This window comes from Sphaeramia orbicularis, chromosome 9, assembly GCF_902148855.1.
Source record: "Sphaeramia orbicularis chromosome 9, fSphaOr1.1, whole genome shotgun sequence".
In the NCBI taxonomy this organism is placed as follows: Eukaryota; Metazoa; Chordata; class Actinopteri; order Kurtiformes; family Apogonidae; genus Sphaeramia; species Sphaeramia orbicularis.
This window is the reverse complement of record NC_043965.1, coordinates 28,029,802-28,049,678: the sequence shown is the minus strand read 5'-3', so window position 1 is coordinate 28,049,678 and position 19,877 is coordinate 28,029,802. Positions and strand designations below refer to the sequence as shown.

Genomic DNA, 19,877 nt, shown 5'->3' with positions numbered 1-19,877 from the left:
GTACAGTCCATTAACATAGTTTTCTTGGAAATAAGAAAAAAGCCTGTTGTTTTGAGGGAAAATGACCTTGGTTTGTTTCTTGTATTTTCCGTTTTTAAGGAAAGTTTTTCGTTACATAAGGTTTAATGAGTTTATCTGTCAGTTCAGTGATTCGGCCCACTAATATTGGTTCAGTTCTCTTAAGATCATTCTAATCATGTTATTGTAGTTGTGTTTCTCACCAGTACTGTGTATTAAAACATATTAATTTTTTTCTGTATTTCCACAACACATTTCATCAAAGCTAGGTTTGGATGATAAATCAAAAAAAAAAAAAAGTGTGATCTTCCTGGACTTTACTCCCCTACAGAGTACCAAATTATCATGCTTCCTATGTTTAAACAGCCAAAGCACACAGTCTACAATTCTGGAAACTGTAGAAAGAATGACAACATTTCTTACCCATATGCAACCTTGCTGTCTGCAGAGTTCTGGCACAAAGACAGACAGAAAGTATGGATAGTGTGAAGAGGGAGAGGAAGTTGAATGCACAGTGATACCCATGCCATGTAGAATAGTTTGGCTCATAAATATGTGTGCTTACCACCACTCTGCAATTCGCTGTGAGTCACTGCACAGTGCCTTTCCCTTATTTATATCCCCAGCATTTGGCTGTAAGATGACCAGCCAAACAACTGACTCTGTCTTAATGTACTGCCAAAACAAGTCATCTTGCTGTTTAACAAAGACATTCATCCTCATGTCAGTGCTGCTCATTCCACATTCTGCAGAGCACATTTACACTATGCTCCGTATTTTTTTTTCCCCTTCCAGAAAAATTGTATACGAGTCAAAGCTCTAAAGAGTCAAGCTTGTATATGGTCAGCGCCACACTGACCGGGTTCATTCAGTCTGAGGCTGGCTGCCAAAATGGGACTTTTTCCTTGGTGACATTGCTTCTACTATCATCAGTGCTCCGAGGCAGCTGAGTCACACTTTGACTGCTGCACAACTTCCTTTCACTGTGTGAGCTCTCAGCGGGCATTTATACCTTCTGACATCTCAGAGCCCCATGTGGAAACACCAGTCACAAAAGGTGCCAGAAAGGAGGTTTAGTCCTTGTCTGTGTGCCGTATGTCTGCAGCATGTGTGTGTTTGTGTTTCATATACGTTTATTTTACATAAACCCATAAAGACCCAAACATCCACTGTCCACCAAAACCATCTACTGATCTAAAATGTTTAATACCTATTGGTTCACTAATCCTATTAATATATGTAAATAATTGGTGTAAAATGCAGTTTGTCATCTTTTCATGGTCATCAGATAGGACCCATTTGGTAAGGGTGGGGGAAACGGGGAATTTTGGTATTGGTCCCATACCAAGTAAATACAGGGCTAGTATCACCCGATAGATACTTTTTACTTGAAATGTCATGATCATTGAAAAATTTTGTGATTTTGCCTTTAGTAAGTTGATTATGATTATGATAAAACATAGGACAAAGATTTTAGGCAAATAAACCTGTTTTTTTTAGTAACTAACTACAATGTAAAACGATTTAACAGTATAAAAATAATAAAATAATTCTCCTTTTAAATTTGTGGTGTGACTTTATAGCACACATCACATGTGGTACTTTCCCTGTCAGTTGCAGTGAATAAGCTCCACACAGTGCTTCTCTTTCTCTCTGCCATCACAGGCTGCTCTCAGTCAGTACTCTGACTGTCTGCTCTCCAGTAAAAAACTCAAATAATTCACTTTTTCTTCAGTTTTCTCTGTTTCTCATATAATATCCCTCAACTTTAATCTGAGCTTTAATGAACATCTACATGATCAGTGAATTAAATATATGAAAATACCTGATTTTCACTGAAAAAAGGCTAAATACTGTACAGAGGATAATATTATAATGAATGGTTATAAATCACTTAAGAAAGGTTAAATAGAGAGGGAAAAAAAGTAGGACTGGGTCTTCATGGATTAAATCAAGATCTTAAAGGGGTTATATATAGAACTGATGTTCCAAACTACCAACAGCAGGGGGACGTTGTGTACCAGAACACACCGACAGCAACCAAAACCACCAATGAAGTGGCATATGTCTCTACAGACTGTAACACTCACTGAATGAAGTATAAAGCTCATTGTGTAACCCTACACATGTCTATATTATGGTATTATCAAGTTTCCTTCCTCAAACAAAAACTCGAAGCCTGTGTCTTTGACAGTCGGTCAAAACAACACTGTGTTTTCAAACATGTACGCAGTGCACAAGCTGGTAGTTTACATTATAGCTCTGTTAGCTTAGCCAGAGTCAAACCATAAATGACCTCCTTTTCTGTTTGGAATCGTAAAACCGAGGTCAGAACTGTCACAGTTTAGTCTGAACTGTGGTCCAACAAATGTCAAACTTAGTAAAGATAATAACGTCAAATAATAACTTAATACCTTCATAAGCTTCATAATCAAACTCAGCCCTGTTAAAGAAACAGTGTGATTCCATCATTAAACTCTGTTCTTTTCATTTAGAGCTGTGTCCAGTGGTGAAAACAACAACAGCGCTTCCAGCTTTTATCACTTTGTCACTTTCTTTGACTCTAAAAGCTGTTTTTAGTGGCGCTTATTGCATCTCATCTGACACTTTGGTCAAACACTCATAGATTCAGTGCATATCACTATAATTACCCCACCCCCCAAAGGGGAGGCAAGGGCTATTGTTTTTGGTTGGTTTGTTTCTTTGTTTGTTAACACTCTAGCAGCAAAACTATCAGTTGAATTCATACCAAATTGGGCTTATAGATCACCAGTGACCCAGAATAGATCTGATTACATTTTGGGAAAAGTAGGTCAAAGTTCAATTTTTTTTTTTTTTTCTCCCTGCCATTGTTTCATTTTGGCCCATTATCCAGGCGGATGTTGTGACAATACTGACATTATAAAAGCACTGTTCTTTAAAGGTACTTGTATAAATCACTAAAAATATTCCACTTCTCTGCTGGAGCTACTCTTAGGAACAAAAATAAGTGGTACTTAACACAAAAAGTAAAGGTAGGACTTTCTTTTGTTTGAAGGATGAACTTCATGAACAGTGTATCCACTAACCCTGGCACCACTTGTTCAATAACTTTATTCTGAACACTAGTGATACTTTTAGATATCAGTATAAATATTACATACAACTCTTTTTAACATCAGTCTGCTTCCTAGCTTTTTCTTGGAAAAATCCAAAGACTCAAGCATCTTTCTCCACCTTTATTATCTTCTCATCCCTCTAACCATTTTTAAATGAAAAAAAATAGCAGCAGCCTGATCTGACCAGCCACAGTTTATGCTGTCTCTACATTTTACCTGCTGTAGTTCACACAGGTACAGCCTACAGCGTTGCTACAGGCACTGTACACTGCCACCTAACACCAAAAAATAACCACTTAACTTTACCCTGGTACTTTAACACAATGAGTGTCTGAAGCACAAAGTGAATTCTTTATACAGCATATTAACATGTGTAAGTCAGGTTCAGGGTGTATTCATTTGCATTGTTTGTATGCTTCCCATCTACATAAACAGACTATTTCTTATGACATTCTCTGTGTGAAGATAAGTCACAAATCTATAACTTATTTGTGTTTTTTGTCATCATTCTTTTTGTTTAATGTGTGGGTGTAAAAATCAGTCAGACTTTGTTAAAACTACATCATGCTACAGGTTGCCTCGGGCACAAAAGTACAGTTTCTTGAAACATTATATTTGGCCACTAGCGGGCTGTAAGCTGTTTTCAAAGTTTCTTCACTTTTTATATATTTTTTCTGTGAAACTTTCACATTTTTTAAATTTTAATAAGCCATTAGGACAGTGTTTTTCAACCTTGGGGTTCAGATCCCACATGGGGTCACTTTGAATTCAAATAGGGTCACCCGTAGTTTCTAGGAATTGATAAGAATATAAATAAAAACTTACTAATAAAAGTATATGGTGAGTTGACAGAGACAATTCCAATCCATAAAAGACATGACAAACTGTGAGGCTTAAACTGAAGCACTGCGGTACTGTTTATCTTTCAAATGTTCATTGTGGTCAGTTTCAGATGCTGCAGCTCTTTCATAATTCATAGTTTGAGTTATTGTTTGTTCAGTATTAATTGTCAGCCTTGTAAATCCAAGCTGGACTGACTGTACATATCCTGACCAAGGAAAATAAAGTTCTCACTTTGTGCAGTAATCTACACCTGGCTTTTCTGCCTCCGTCCATAATAATATACATTATATAGACTAAATATTGTCTAAAATTAACATTTATTTGCAACATAGTACAGCAAACTTACGTGATCAAACACAAATTAATTTTAGCAAAAAAAAAAAAAAAGTCCCAGTTTTGAATGTCTGGGGTTGCCAGAAATTTAAAATGAAATTAAACTGGGGTCACGAGCCAAAAAAGGTAGGGAACCACTGCATTAGTGCATCTCTTTCTACAAAGCTAAATGTTAAGGTTTTGTTTATGCGACAAACAAAGCAAACAAAAAGACATTAAATTTATTTAGGCTGAGTGGAGACTGAAATATGCTCCATCCTGTTTCACTGTATTCAGGTTTTACTTCACTGCACTTATAAAGTGTAAATACCGTATCACATAACAACCTTTCAAGTGAGTCTCTGGTTTATCTCACAGGATTGTGTTATTTCTCTGAAAGGGCACATTTTTCAACAAAATATCATACAGTCAGGCGAGAAAAGCTGTCTGAAACAAGTCTGCCTTCAGTCTCACTCACTACACCCACTTTTTCTTCAGTAAATTCAGTTTCTTTTTTTCTAAGTGGCTCAATTTTATATGACTTCTGAGATAGACTGGCATTCTGTCCAAAGAGGCACCTCACCCCTGGCCCAGTGTAAAAACAGGAGACAAGTGTCGTCTATTTTAGCAGGTTTATCCAACTAGAAGGATGATGTGATGGATGTGAGCTGAAGATGAAATAAACAAGATTATAAATGAATTACAGAAACACTGACTTATCGTTCATCCTACTCTTCCTTTTGAATTAGATGAGTTTTATTATGTAAAAATATCTGTACACTCAAAAAAAAAATAAATCATTGGATGAACATGATTTTATCGTGTTACCTAAATTCCATCTAAATGAATCATGCATGTTCAAACTGTGGCATATTGTGGCGTTTGAACAATATATATTTTAGTTGGTGTAATGTCAACTGAATATGTTCATTCAATTACTCTGTCATTTTCAGTTAAAATGTTTGTATTTTAGGGTAGTCAAACTAAAGCAGTTACAGTGTACATCTATCAAACATTCAACTGTGTTGGATAAACTAAAATAAATTTGCCCAAAATACAAACATAAATCTTGTTGGTTCACCTGGTGTTTGGTGGTGATACGGTACATCCAAGTATAAATGACCTGACTTTAAGATTTAATCTCCTTTGTGGCTCATTGTGCTTAACAGTGGCAGATCCAGGAAAAATGGAAGGGGGGGGGGGTGCAGGACAATGGTGGGGTCCAAGGTTGTTCAAGGGGGCAAAGCAAAATTATCATTATAAATGCTTCAAATCACATCAAACTATATATATTTTTTATTATCATACACTAATAAAATCAATACAGTTTACATTTTGGAACCAAAGCAAAGACTTAGCTTTACAAAGGTTGGCCTCACTTACAGCATTAAATTGCACTGTATTCCAAATCATTTAAAATTAGATGGTTTCATGTTATAGCCTGACATGCTTGACAACAATCGACCCTCCTATATACAAAAAATCTGCTACATCTCCTGTCTCGCCAGCCAAATCACCGAATCCTCTCCTGCCTGAAATTCCCCAAAGGAAATAATAGAAAAGAGAAGGGGTGAGCATCAGGTGGACAAAGTCACCCTTCAAACCACCTCTCCCCTCAATCTTCCTATCCACCTCAATGGTCTGTGCAGAACAAAATGGATGTGATCCACGCTGTGCAGAGAGGACTTAAAAGGGAGCCTGCATCACCGCCTTGACCGAAATTTGTCTTGATGAGGCTGCCCCTGAAGCCAAGGTACAGCTCAATAATTTCACAAGCCACGGGACAGAATGAATGAGGGATTCAGGCAAAGACGGAGGCGGAGAAGTCAGCACGTGTATCAACAACAGGAGGCGCAACAACAACAACAAAATCCAGTGCAAAGTCTGTGCTCCAAATCTAGACACTGACCATAACCCTTCACCCCTGTCAACTCCCAAGGGGATTTCCCACTGTTGTCATCAGCTGTGTTTATATCGCCCCCAGCTCTTTTAACATCAAGGGTGCAGCTGGTCTACTGCCTAGCAGTGCTAACTACATGCAAGGTAAATATCCGGAGGGCGCAGTGTTTTACTGATACCTGCAGCTGAATGGAATAAGAGCAGAAAAATAATACACCACACCCTCTGTTATTGTAGAATATTATTTCATCTATTATCCCATAGTGTTCCTTAAACATGTTTACTGCCTCTAAATAAAGCACAGTGTCCTCCCCACCCTCTCAGACCTCAACAGCCAAGCCATCACATGCAGTGTGCCAGTGCATGTGGTTCCTTTCAACCCATTCTTCACAGTGGTACCATCTGTTCACAGACACAGATCCATGACACTATAGGACCCCTTTGATCTATCTATCTGTCTGTCTGTCTGTCTGTCTGTCTGTCTGTCTGTCTGTCCGTCCGTCTGTCCAACCTTCATCAGATTCTGAAAACTATAGTCAGCCACAATAAAGTCTGTGGAGTTGCATCCACAGATTCAGCCAGTTTTTTCCGTTTTGAAAAAGGACAAAACATTACAAAGATGTGGTAAGAAATACAATGCCTGCCCCACCTCATTTTCATACTTTTACTCATGTTTGTTTGCTCTGATTTCAAAACATCACATCTTTGGTTGTATTTACTCTATCAACATCCAATAAAAAGTGGGAGAGTGTTTCAGGTCCACACTTTCAATTGCAATTGTCCCCAGTGGTCTACATGACCGATTTCCGATGCTACAGCGTGAATGTCATCCGTCTACTCATATAATGTATTCTGTATACATGCAAAATACTGCTATCTATCTATCTATCTATCTATCTATCTATCTATCTATCTATCTATCTATCTATCTATCTATCTATCTATCTATCTATCTATCTATCTATCTATCTATCTATCTATCTATCTATCTATCTATCTATCTATCTATCTATCTATCTATCTATCTATCTATCTATCTATCTATCTATCTACCTACCTACCTAACCACCCACCCACCCACCCATCCATCCATCCATCTATCCATCCATCTGACCTTCATCAGATTTGGAAACCTAAAGTTCACCTTTTCTTTTTCACTTGTGTAATTCGTGCTCTACAGACCATCCTTTGGGATCAGTGTGTTGGTCATGGGCAGCAATAGGAGAAATGACCAAGCATGTGTGCTTTTTTGATGGAAAAGAAAAGCAGGCATGAACTCCATGACGCACAGAAAAAAAAACATTGTGCTCACCACTGAGCCGCTGTGCTTCCCAAACCTGTTAAATTTAGAATGATTCATAATGGGAAGGTTTTGTTGATATGCCTGGGGGCTGCTTGCATATGTACTCATGCATTATTGCTGTAAACTTCACATGGTACAGATTCCATTTAATAGCAAACTGAATTGCTGTATTTTGAGATGATGTGTATAGATGAGATCAGGTGTTTATCACAGTTTCACCCCATTAGCGCGGGATAGCTTTAGCTTTTAGCTTTTGTGTTAGCTGTCCTGTGGTGGGTTTGATGAGGCTAAGCATCATCCTCATGGCTCTGTGAGTTTTCTGCGTCCAATTCTGAAGTCTCCATTGTGACCTAGTAGAATATCTGGGCAGAATGCATCACACATACAAACACACACACAGTATATTTCCCGCTGGCTGTGAAGATTAAATGAGTCTTCAATAGATACAGTTAAATTAGCACAGCTGGAGGGAGAATGTCAGCTGGATGCTGCGTATGCATGTGCTGTATTCATAAAATAGGAAACCGGGCCTCTCCACTCCTTGTAAAGCTGCTTCTCACTGCATTAATCTCTTCATCCTGAGACGGTAAAGCCACTTCAAATAAGGAGCCATGATTTACACACCAGCTCTCGTCTTAATGAGCGGTGGAGATGAGTGTTTGTCTGACTGAAGAGCACAAATGTTGCTCCTTTACACACTGTCATCAAAGAACAATGAAAATAACTAACTGACCCTGCCTCTATTGGATCTAGTCTTGTTTGGAAAAGTTGATGCTTAGTGTAAAGCTATATAAATCTCCAAACAATCTAAGCAAAATCCTATTGTTTGTTTCTCATGTTTAATTTTTTTTTGGAACATCTGTGCCACTAGCATTCTAAGATTGCAATATAGACTCCACGCGCTTTCAGTTTGTCTGGGTTAACAGCTCATGGAGGAGGGAATGGGGTTGAAAGTGCGATAGAAGAAAGAACAGAAGGTAGGGGCTGGCAGAGAGGCCTTGCTTTAACAAGCTTATCTCGCTCCCTAATTCAGTTTGGGCCATCAAAGTGTTGAGAGCCAACGATGCTAGGGGCGGTCGTATTTTTTGTCCGCTACCTGTGACAGCAATTACAGGTTTCCCTTCATGCGTGCCTTTGTTTTGGTGGCAGACTTGACTGCTAGGGTAGAACAAGATTACCTCAGTGTTGTGCAACTGGAGCATAATCAAAGCCTCACAATGCAAGGTGTCGTGGCCCTTTAAATGAGCCAAGCAGCCCCTGCCATTGTTTCATTTTGGCCCGTTATCCAGGGGGATGTTGTGACAATACTGACATTATAAAAGCACTGTTCTTTAAAGATACTAAATCACTAAAAAATATTCCACTTTTCTGCCAGAGCTACTCTCAGAAACAAAAATAAGTGGTACTTTACACAAAAAGTAAAGGTAGAACTTTCTTCTGTTTGAAGGATCAACTTCATGAATAGTGTATCCACAACAAATGAAGCATGCATCCTGTGTATACTGTGCACCATCTGCATAATTCCATACCTGTAACCACGGCACCATTAAGAGTTTAAGTATGTCTGCAGCTATGCACGCAACCCAGCATACACACGCTTACTGCCATTATTTCCTTAGCTCATTAGCCTAACATGTTGCATATGGAAATTGAGAGTTTACCCACTTGGATGCCTTTAAAAAGCCAAGAGTTTACTTTGTACCTGCTGAAGCATGGCTTTGTCTACATGTAGGTCTATGTCTGCTTCAGTGCACAGCAGGGGTCTGCCTTTAAAAAAAAAAAGCAGGAGAAACCTTTAATCTTAAAGGAGTGATATTTTGCTCTTTTTAAATGGAATTATGCATTTTAAAACATTTCCCTGTGGTCTACATAAACTGTAAATGCTATGCTTGGGTCTGAATTCTTCATTAATTCAACTCCACAGGTCCATCTTCAACTCTATTTCTGAGTAATGACACCAGAAAGGTCATTATGAGCACTGGCCCGTTAAATGCAAATGAGCCACTTCATGCCCCACCCCCTCCAGGTTGTTAACCATGCTGCTCTGTCCAGTTCAGCCACTTTTGTTCGTTAATACAACCAAAAATGAAATATTTAAGGTCATTGGCTTGAAGTTTGGACATATTTTCAGTATGGACTACAACCGCTGCTGCTTACAAACAGCTATGTCGAACTTGGAGAAATGTTCGTCGGAAGTCTTGACCTTATATGTGCAAATGTTGTGACATAACTAGTTATAGACGTAACAAATTAAGCAGGAATTAAAACGGGTTGTGGAAATCCACTCAGTTGTTGCCAAAATGAATATAAAGATAGTTTTGCAGCACCTGGAGGGTTTAAATTCAAACTTTATGAACTATTAGGGTCCAAATACACAAGTAAATGAACCAAAGACTAATAAAAGTGGGGTTTAGCAAAATATGACCCCTTTAAAGTAGGTGTGAAGAAGAGATGCTCTTGTTTGAGTTTTTCTAAGATATTGCAGGGGTATACAGGTGTGGTGCTCTGCTGTAATGTTCGGTATCAGGTCGAGACCAGGAGGCAAGGACCCTCATGCATTACTTCAGTTTGTTTGTTTTATTCTTTAATCAACACAAGGCCCTATTTTGTTTTGTCAGAGCAGTGTGACACAGTGTATGTTGGCCTATGACCAGGCCAATTAATGTGATGTATGGCTGCCTCAATGGTGTGTATATTCAGCACAAGAAATAAATCTGCATGCTTAGTTTTCTTTCCCTTTGCTCTTTCTGTGCTTCTAAATTTTGCCAGGATCTTTCCCGTGTGACAGCAAAATGCAGAATCGTGCCCTGTTTTTTAACCTGAACTGACTGTGTTCGGGTGCTCCATCTAGATTTATGTAAAAAGCAAAGTATTTTTATTCCAAAAGATGTAAAACATAGCAGGAAATACTGTCAATTAAACACATTTGATGTTATTTTATTACATTTTATACAAGTAGGTTAAACAACAGTACAGATTTGCTTAATTTAATTCACAACTGAGATATTAAAGTATTGTTGTGCTGTTTGTTTTGTGAGTAATGAATAACCACTGTTTTCCTTTTACAATATGAGCAGGTTTTTTGTACTATACTTGATTGCTAATCAGAGTAGGTAACGCCTCCCTCTTAAGTCCTACTTTAGCTGATTTTCATGCATTATTCATTTGATGTGCTGTACTTAGCACAGTTAAAAATAATCATGGTTTGTCAAACCTGTATGATATAATTGCTGCATTTTTTTTTTTTTTTTGATGATACACAGTGGAGGTATACTGTAGTGTTGTCATACAATATATTTATTTAAGTTCATGTAGAGTTTCAGCCCAAGAGTGTTTGGTACACTCTAAATAATGAGGCATAATTGAACCCTAAAATGTCAATAAAAGTAACAGTCTGTGTGTTTACTGCCTACCATCCCTGCGCTGTAAATTGTTTGCAACAAATAAGAAGCTATTAAAAATTAACCCAAATGGAGCGGTCTGGGTCTCAGAAGCTGCTGCAGCATGCATTTTCTGTTTTGCTGAGGCGAAGTTATGGACTTTTCCTTGTTGTTCAATATTCTGTGAATAATTGAAACTGACTTCTTGTGCCTAGTGTCTTTATACAGTAAATCTACTGATGACATTAAAAGAAAAAAAAAAATATGCTGACTAGATCATGAAATTTTAGCATCTCTGACACTTTTCCTCTACCTAAATTGCTACACTGAAATTTATCATTCTGCTCTTTTTCTCCTTACTCTTATTTCTTAGGTGGATCTGCTTGTGCCGACCAAGGTCACAGGTATCATCACCCAGGGAGCGAAAGACTTTGGCCACGTTCAGTTTGTTGGCTCATACAAACTGGCATACAGTAACGACGGAGAGAGGTGGAGTGTATATCAAGATGAGAAACAGGGGAAGGACAAGGTGAGTAACACACGACGTAAGAGCAGAGCAGTTTAAAGCCACATCTACCAACACTCCATCTGGTTCAAATACCTGCAGAAGACACATTTATTGTCATGTACACAAAGCAAAAAGCAGGAGAGTAAATGCATGCCTGTGGGTTTTAAATTATATATCATACGCTGAAGAGAATGGGCATTCACAGTAGAGCGAAAGAGCAGTAACAGGAAGGACAGAACTTTGAGGCAGACGACAAAACACAAAGCAGGAAATGTCAGAACTGGCAGGTGAAGAGTGGACATTTTGGGCCCTGTCGGTTTTTCCTTTTCACTCTCCTTTAGCATCTCCTTATCTGTGACTCAAACTAACGCGGCCTGGTCTGTCCTATTGCCTGTCTTTGGTGTGGGATCAGATAAGACCATGCTGTCACCCAGGCCTGGCCAGAGCCATGCTGAAAATCTTGTTTACGGCCCTTCAACAGAGTACACATGTCCATTCCAATTGTCCACGACAACAGAGACACTGCAGGGCTCCAGCCGCCTCTGTGCTGATATCAGGAGAGCAGCAGACACAGCCATGCAGCTCAAGCTCAATCCTCTTGTCTTTCAAACACTGGTGGATAGAGATGTTTTTTTTTCCTTTTCTCGCTAGGCACAACTTGTGTTTATTCATGTATTGCTAATGTGTTAACCAAGACACCCGATCTAGTAGACTGTTTAGATTTACATTAGTATATATGTGGGAATTAATCACAGTGGATCATAAAAACTCAGGGGAGACACTGAGGAAATATAAAAGATTCCATGACAAAGACTAATCTTTATTTATTCAATGAATGTGTGAAATGTGTTTTATTGAATTCAGATTAGTATTTGTGAACAAAAATGATTCCAACATGAGGAGTTATGTCAAGTAAGCACAAACATAGAACTAAGTCTAAAAAAAGTAAAACACTGTCTGAAGAAATCACTTTTACCCCTTTGCACAGCTTTTCATTCCAATAACAATAGAGAGTCAAATTTTATTTTAATAAAGTTGATATGACATTTGACATCTATGATTCTAAGGATTTGAGAATTATTTTTTAACATAAATCCAGTTTTACACCATGCTGCAGATCCTGCCTTTTAGACAAATAGGTGTAGTTGACTGTATTTTCCTAGAGAAAAGCTTTTATTGTGTTTGGCTCACTGTAGTAGCTCTAAAATGAAATATGACAGCACCTTATTAAGGCAAATAACACATTTCAATAGCCAGATGTCAATATTTCTCCTTATCCTTCTTGTGCAGCAGCCAGTGTCTGGAAATATCTTTCCATTTCAGCAGTTCACATTCCCTGCTAGAGGAGTTTATAATTTCAGCAGTCATGATGATCTTTGGATACAGGCCACTGCATGCTCAGCATGATTTTCACTCAAACCATCTCAATACCAAGTCCTGGATGACTTCCAAAGGCCTGGCAAACATCGTTTGTGATAGCAGAAAGAAGGAGACCAGAGTACCAGGGACATCACTGTGGTGCGCTGTTTGTGAAGTCGGCGTTCTATAATTAACGACAACACATAGCAGCATTCAGGGCCAAACTCCATACAAATACTTCTTTCCTCTTTTTCAGTAGTTTTACAGTAATATATGAGCACAGCTGTGTGGGATGTCTTCATTGATAGAACAAACAGCAATGAGACTTTTGCATTAAGCCTCCACATCATTTATATTCAGAAAGTTTTATTTTGATTTAGCCTCTAGGTTCACATCAGTATTCAGTTTTAAAAATGGCTTTGTAATGGCCTGTAGATCTGGTACACTGGGACTGAAAAACATACAAAGACACTTTTTTAAAACTGTAGCTAAATGTGTCCCATAAACATATTATGAGCACATTTATGGAAGATCATGTGTTTATGTGAAAATTATGTGGGGGAGTGTTTTGTGATGTGAACTAATCATTTGTTGACATTAGCATACTCCAGTAAGATAAAATAAGTTCCTTGTGCCAGTATCAACATTTCCTGGAAATTTCATCAAAATCCACCCATAACTATTTGAGTTATCTTGCTAACAGACAGACAGACAGACAGACAGACAGACAGACAGACCCAGATGAAAACATAACTTCCGCCGTTACACTTGGCGGAGGTAATAAAGACAAATCAAATAAGCTATATATGCTATTTACAGCTGTGCACATGCCTGTGTCGTGCCACAGGTTGGATAGGGTATGGTTTCTAAGTGTATGATGGTGTGTGTCACCCCATCCATGATAATAGTTACTATAGACTGTTTTCTGTGCAGAGGGTTCAGGTTGGATTATCTGAAAATCCAAACACTTGCTCTTGAGTTTTTCAAAGCCTCTGTGCTGCTCCTCTATCGCTGCAACAGTGCACAGTATGAGCTACTGTTATGTCAACTAATGTCAACAGATGTCCAGCTCTCAGCAGAATACAGACTCCAACATCAACTTCACATGAGGACACACAAATCCAGCATAAAGAACCTTTAAATGTCATTTTCAAATATAACTTTTTTTTCCAGCAGTACATGAATTTCTGGATCTCTTTACACCAGATAGGCTATCTGTGTGACTGTTCACAGCCGAGACTGTGTTGTTATTGCTGCATAATTCAGAGCAGAACCACAGATAGGCAGTCAGTCTGGGTGTGTGTGTATGTGTGTGTGTGTGTGTGTGCTCTGTATTAGAGGGCAGGCGTGTTTAGCAAGGCTTCGGAGAATGTCAATCAGTTTGTCCCCAGACAGAGCCACGGGGGCTGTTCAGATGTATGATTCTTCAAGGTGTTTTCCCCTTTCAGTCAGCTGAAGCAGCCATTAATGCTAGAGGACACATTTGGCTGGTGGACTCCCGAGGCTCCTCCTGCCACACGACGATGCTTGACTTGGCAACGATATACTGTGTGTGTATGTGTGTGGATGCCTAGGTGTCTGGTTCACGCACAGTGGTTGAGGCTTGTAAGTATTCTTCTCAGCTCCCCCCTCCAGCTCCTGTGTGGCAGAGGCTGCAGGCAGTTAGATCTAGATTGAGAGAGGAAGCCCTGTCAGAATACAGATGTCGTCAAACACTGCTCAGTTGCACACACACACATACACACACATATGCACACACACACACAACACTGTCCCACTAAGAAATCTATAGAGTGCATTGTTTGCCTTTTCCGTAGCACAATTCCCAAATACTTCCCTGTTACCAAGACAGGTAACAGTATAGTCCATTATTTCAACCTAATTAAACTGGGATACATTCCATGAGTACATAAATGGGCTCAGTTTCGTTCCCACATGCCCACACTCCACACCTGGGTCAGTCCACTGCCTAGTCCTGCACCACTGCACTTTCCAGGGTGTCAATATTTACACACAGTCAGTTGATGAGGCCAATCAGGCACAAAAGTAATTGATTTATGTTTAATAGTGTTTCACTGCGGCGACATGAGGTTAATTAGCCATTTGAACCTTCAGTTCCCTCCGAGTCAGAGGGTAACACAATGTAAGATAGCTGAGAGTACAATCATCTCAGGATTAACCGCTAATAGTCACGCTTTCCTTTTCGACAGTTTTAGAAAATCAAGGAGCGAAACCTAATGCACCGCAGGATTAGAAAAACACTCCGAACTCGACAGATACTTGTGCATTTAGCCTGATGGAGTGCAAAAGCTGTCTTTCCAGGCAGGCTTCTGTTGACCCTTGGTCATAAGATGCGACTGCGTTTTCCTGGCATCACCACAGCCAACTCAGGAGAGCAAACAGATCCAAGCGAACTGCTCTTTTGACCCGTGCTGCAGGTTTAAATAATGTATTATATGCAGCGTTGTCCAGAGGCTCACAAGACCTCCCTAATACGTATCTGTGACTCCCCCAGCCTTGAAAATCAATAGTCCAGAGCAGAGTCATGGCTCGTGGGTCAGTGCGAAGACACTCTCAAGTGCACCCACCGAACTGTACTCAATAACTTTACCAGGTGATAAGTAGCTCTTACAAACACCGCCTTGTTTATCTTATCATTTCTTACTCTATTCCTTCAGTTTTTTTTTTTTGTTTAATAAATCTAAATGTAGTAAAGATCATTGAGTTTAATAAAGTCACACATCAGCATTTACAGTATTTTTAGTCTCTGCAGCAGTCTCTACATGTATTCACTGGAACTCTCATGGAATTCATGTGTGAAGCTCAAGAGGACATAACAAGGCCACAGCTGAAGGATTAAAATATTAATGCAACATTCAACACAACATCAGCAAAGGAGAAGCATATTTTCACCTGCTCCGCAGCTGGTGCATTTTATTAAGCCAAAGGTAAAATGTCAGCGGTGAATTCTATAGATGCGCAAGTTTTTCCACAAATACACTTTCATATAGATTGTAAGTTTATTTTTACAGTAGTCTTATTCTGGTTTTGTCTCTAGGCTTAAATGCAGTCCATCAGTAACATATCTTTGTGATGGCTGTGATGGACAGCAATTGTTGTTGTTTTTTTTGTTTTTTTTATATGTTTTTGGGTGTGTGACTCCATTTATCCATGAACACCCAGTGCTACTTTTGTGGCAGTTCCCAAATAATTCCCTCAGTTCCCAAATAATTGTGCCTATATTAAGTGATTTGCTACCATTTATTATAATATTAACCTCTGTATTTTGCATTTTTTTTATGTGAAAATCAGGTATCTACTTATATTTAATTGACTGATCATGTAGATGTTCATAAAAGCTCAGGTTAAAGTTGAGAGTTAGTATATTAGAAAGAGAGAAAACTGAAGAAAGAAATTACTTTTTCACAAAGGCATAAATAACTGCACATAAAAACAAGTGTATCCAACCAGTGTCATTTATCAAATGACATGGGTTTTACTGGTGAATCAATGTTGTAGAAGTTGACAGTCTTTCCATGTTCAAAATGGAACATTTAAATGTCTAAATGGATAATATCTGGTGACAATGAAAAAATCACAAACTGTATTTTACCTGGATTTTTTTATCTAATGATAGGTTTAGTAGTTCAGAAGTTATATATAGCAGTGTTTTTCAACCTTTGGGTCGCCTGAAATTTCTAATAATTGATTTTAAAAAAATAAACAAAAAAAACCCCTTACTAATAAAAAATACATGGTGAGGTGAGAGAGACAATCCCAATACATTAAAGACATGACAACCTGTGAAGCTGAAACTGAAGCACTGTGGTACTGTTTATCTTTCAAATGTTCATTGTGGTCAGTTTCAGATGCTGCAGCTCTTTCATAATTCATAGTTTGAGTTATTGTTTGTTCAGTATTAATTGTCAGCCTTGTAAATCCAAGCTGGACTGACTGTACATATCCTGTCAAAGGAAAATAAAATTCTCACTTTGTGCAGTAAACTACACCTGGCTTTTCTGCCTCTGTCCATAATAATATACATTATATAGACTAAATGTCATCTAAAATTAATGTTTATTTGCAACATAGTATAGCAAATTATTACATGATCAAAAACAAATTATTTTAGCAAAAAAAAAAAAAGTCTCACTTTTGAATGTCTGGAAATTTGTGATGTTAAAATGGGGTCACAAGCCAAAAAAGGTTGAGAACCACATATATATAGTATATTAGATCAGTAGATGATTTTGGTTGCCAGTGGCTGTTTGGGTCTCTGAGAGTTAAACCAAACACCAAAATGTTCATTTAGGAATTTGGCTTTCTATTCAAAATTTATGTTGCTAATGTTTCACATGCAACAGATGAGCCAATGCACAATTTATTTTCATGTTAAAGTAGCCTATATATTTAATTTAATTTCTCTGCAGAATTTATTTTGTTCTACTCCATAAATGTCATTGCCTGCACTGTATCCCTAATGGAACAATAAATCACAAGCATTAAGGAATATGACATGTTTTTTTTATGAAGTATATAAACAATATTTAGCTTTTATTCTTATAGACCCTATTGAAAGAGAAATTCAGGTTCTCAGGAAAATCACCACTCATCAATTAATCATTAATCGATCGACAAGGTCAACCAACTGATGATTAATGAATGAATTGATCATTTGTATCCTTATTCAGGACATTAGTGCTTTTATTTTTGACTCTTCTGCATGTTTAGCCAAATTCAACTCTTCAGCTACATTCTGTGTTTCTACTACTTATCATCATTATTCTTCCAGCACAACTGATTCTGTTTCTGATTGGCTGTTCACACTACACACGCTCACACACTGCCGCTCATAGACATACAGAGGAGGCGTGGTCATTCAGTGTTTCGTGTTGTCGCCTCATAGTCAGAACATGGAGGGCTCAGTTCCACTTGGTGCTAGGCTTTACTTCTTTAAGCCATTTCCGCTAAATTGAACTGCATTTCAGTAAATATTCAGCTCACGCCCAATTTCCTCAGAGATTTCTCCACTTTATTCTTTTTCTGTTTTTTGTTTTTTTTCAGTTTTCATTTTGCACTTAATACAGCCGTGTTTCAACACGAGCCCAGCTGCACTTCAACAAAGCTTCAATAACACACAATCATTGCAATGGATCTAATCTATATTAACCTTCTCTTCTAGTCTGTCTGGCCATGAAGTATTTTACACAATTTTTTGGACCAGTATTTTGTTTTTGTGGATGCTTTTATCACCTGTCTTATCCTTCTTCTTCTTCTTTTTTTTCCTTCCTAACATTATTTGTCCTTTTATTATGTTTCTCCCCATATCCTGTTCCAGACTGTTTATTTTAGAGACACTGCCTCTGACACTGTGCAGTCCCCCAGACAGTCTAGCAGAGATTCTTGTCATATTTCAATCAACCAGTGCCTTTATGGCCTCGCAATCCTGCCTTTTATATTGTGCTATTCTGTGCCATGGTTGTCACATTGCAGTTGAGGCAACATTTCACCTTTACAATGTCAAAACACTGTAAAATACAATAAAAAAAAAAGGGAAAAGAAGATGTCAACACAGAATGGGTTAGAGTTTTTAGCTGGTTGGGGCTTAAAACTGGCTGCTTCCACTATAGATGCACTGTTCATTATTAGTCTAATGTACATGGAAAACATTATCTATTAATACATGTTGGCAGGTGTGAATGACAGATCCTACACTGCTGCAGGGTAATCAAATTCAACTACTTGTACTGAAAATTAATGAAAATAGTTTTGTGCCTCCATGCAAGCAACAGCTGTATTCTGGGCTGTAGCTCCATCCTATTCTATGCCACCTTTGGATCGTCTTGAGGGAATTTCCTCCGATTTGGCACAAACATTCACTAGGACTCAAGGATGAGCTGAAACTGGTGGTCACTCATCAAGGTCCCTGTGATCTCATGAAGCATATTCTCAGCCTGAGGAAATCATAAGATAGTTATGACAATTGTTTAAATCACAGGTGTCAAACATGCGGCCCGGGGGCCAAATTCAGCCCGCCAAAGGGTTCAATCCGGGCCCTGGGATGAATTTGTAAAATGCAAAAATTACACTGAAGATATTAACAATCAAGGGTGTTAAAATCATTTTAGGTCATTTCAGTTTAAAGTGGATCAGACCAGTAAAATACTATCATAATAACCTTTAAATAATAAGAACTGTAAATTTGTCTCCAGTGTAAAAAAAAAAAAAAAAAAAAAAAAAAGTAAAATTACACAAAAATATCTACATTTACAGTCTAGCCTTTAACAAAAAATGTGAATATCTGAAATGTCTTAAGAGAAGTATGTGGAATTTTAATAATATTTGTCCTGTTATTTAATGTTTTATTTATTTGTAGATCCACTGTGATCTCTAAGTTGTGATTCACATGTATAAATGATAAACTAAGGCGTAATATTGTTAACATTGCATGTATTTTACTAAAGAATTTTCAGGTTGTTCATATTTGTTCATGTTAAGTTCAAGTACAATTTGTAGATGTAAACATTTCCATTACAGAATTTACTTTTTTCACTCAGAAGCTCTTATCCTATTATTTATATTATTTTACTGGCCCACTGTATATCATATTAGACTGGATGTGGCCCCTAAACTAAAATGAGTTTGACACCCCTGGTTTAAATAATGATGAAGTTACAACATTTTATAGCACAGGTGTGAAATGTGGCTCGTGGGCCAAAACCGGCCAGACAAAGGGTCCAATCCAGTCTGTGGGATGAATTTGTGAAATGCAAAAATGACATTTAAGATATTAACAATCAGTGGTGTCAAAAATAATTTAATTCAGGTTCCACATTCAGACCAATTCTATCTCAAGTGGGTCAGACCGGTAAAATACTATTATAAAAACCTAGATATAATGAAGAAAATGAAAACAAAAACACATTTTCTCTTTGTTTTAGTGTAAGAAAAGTAAAATTACATGAAAATATTTCCATTTACAAACTCTCCTTCTACAAAAAATGTGAATAATCTGAAGAAATATGAACAACCTGAAATGTCTTAAGAGAAGTAAGTGTAATTTTACCAATATTCTGCCTATTACTAAATGTTTTATGTATTTGTAATGCACGTGTATAAATGACAAACTTAGGCATAATATTGTTAAAATTGCTCTT

The 19,877-nt window shown here is 37.9% G+C and overlaps 1 protein-coding gene across 3 annotated transcripts in view; it reads left to right on the top strand.

The window, feature by feature from the left end:
* Window positions 1–19,877, top strand: part of edil3a (EGF-like repeats and discoidin I-like domains 3a) — a 175,284-nt gene that overhangs the window by 143,415 nt on the left and 11,992 nt on the right. For all 3 annotated transcript variants that reach the window (XM_030143458.1, XM_030143457.1, XM_030143456.1), the window contains one exon: window positions 11,227–11,382. In XM_030143458.1, the coding sequence (XP_029999318.1) occupies window positions 11,227–11,382 (156 nt within the window). The remainder of the gene's footprint in view (window positions 1–11,226; window positions 11,383–19,877) is intronic.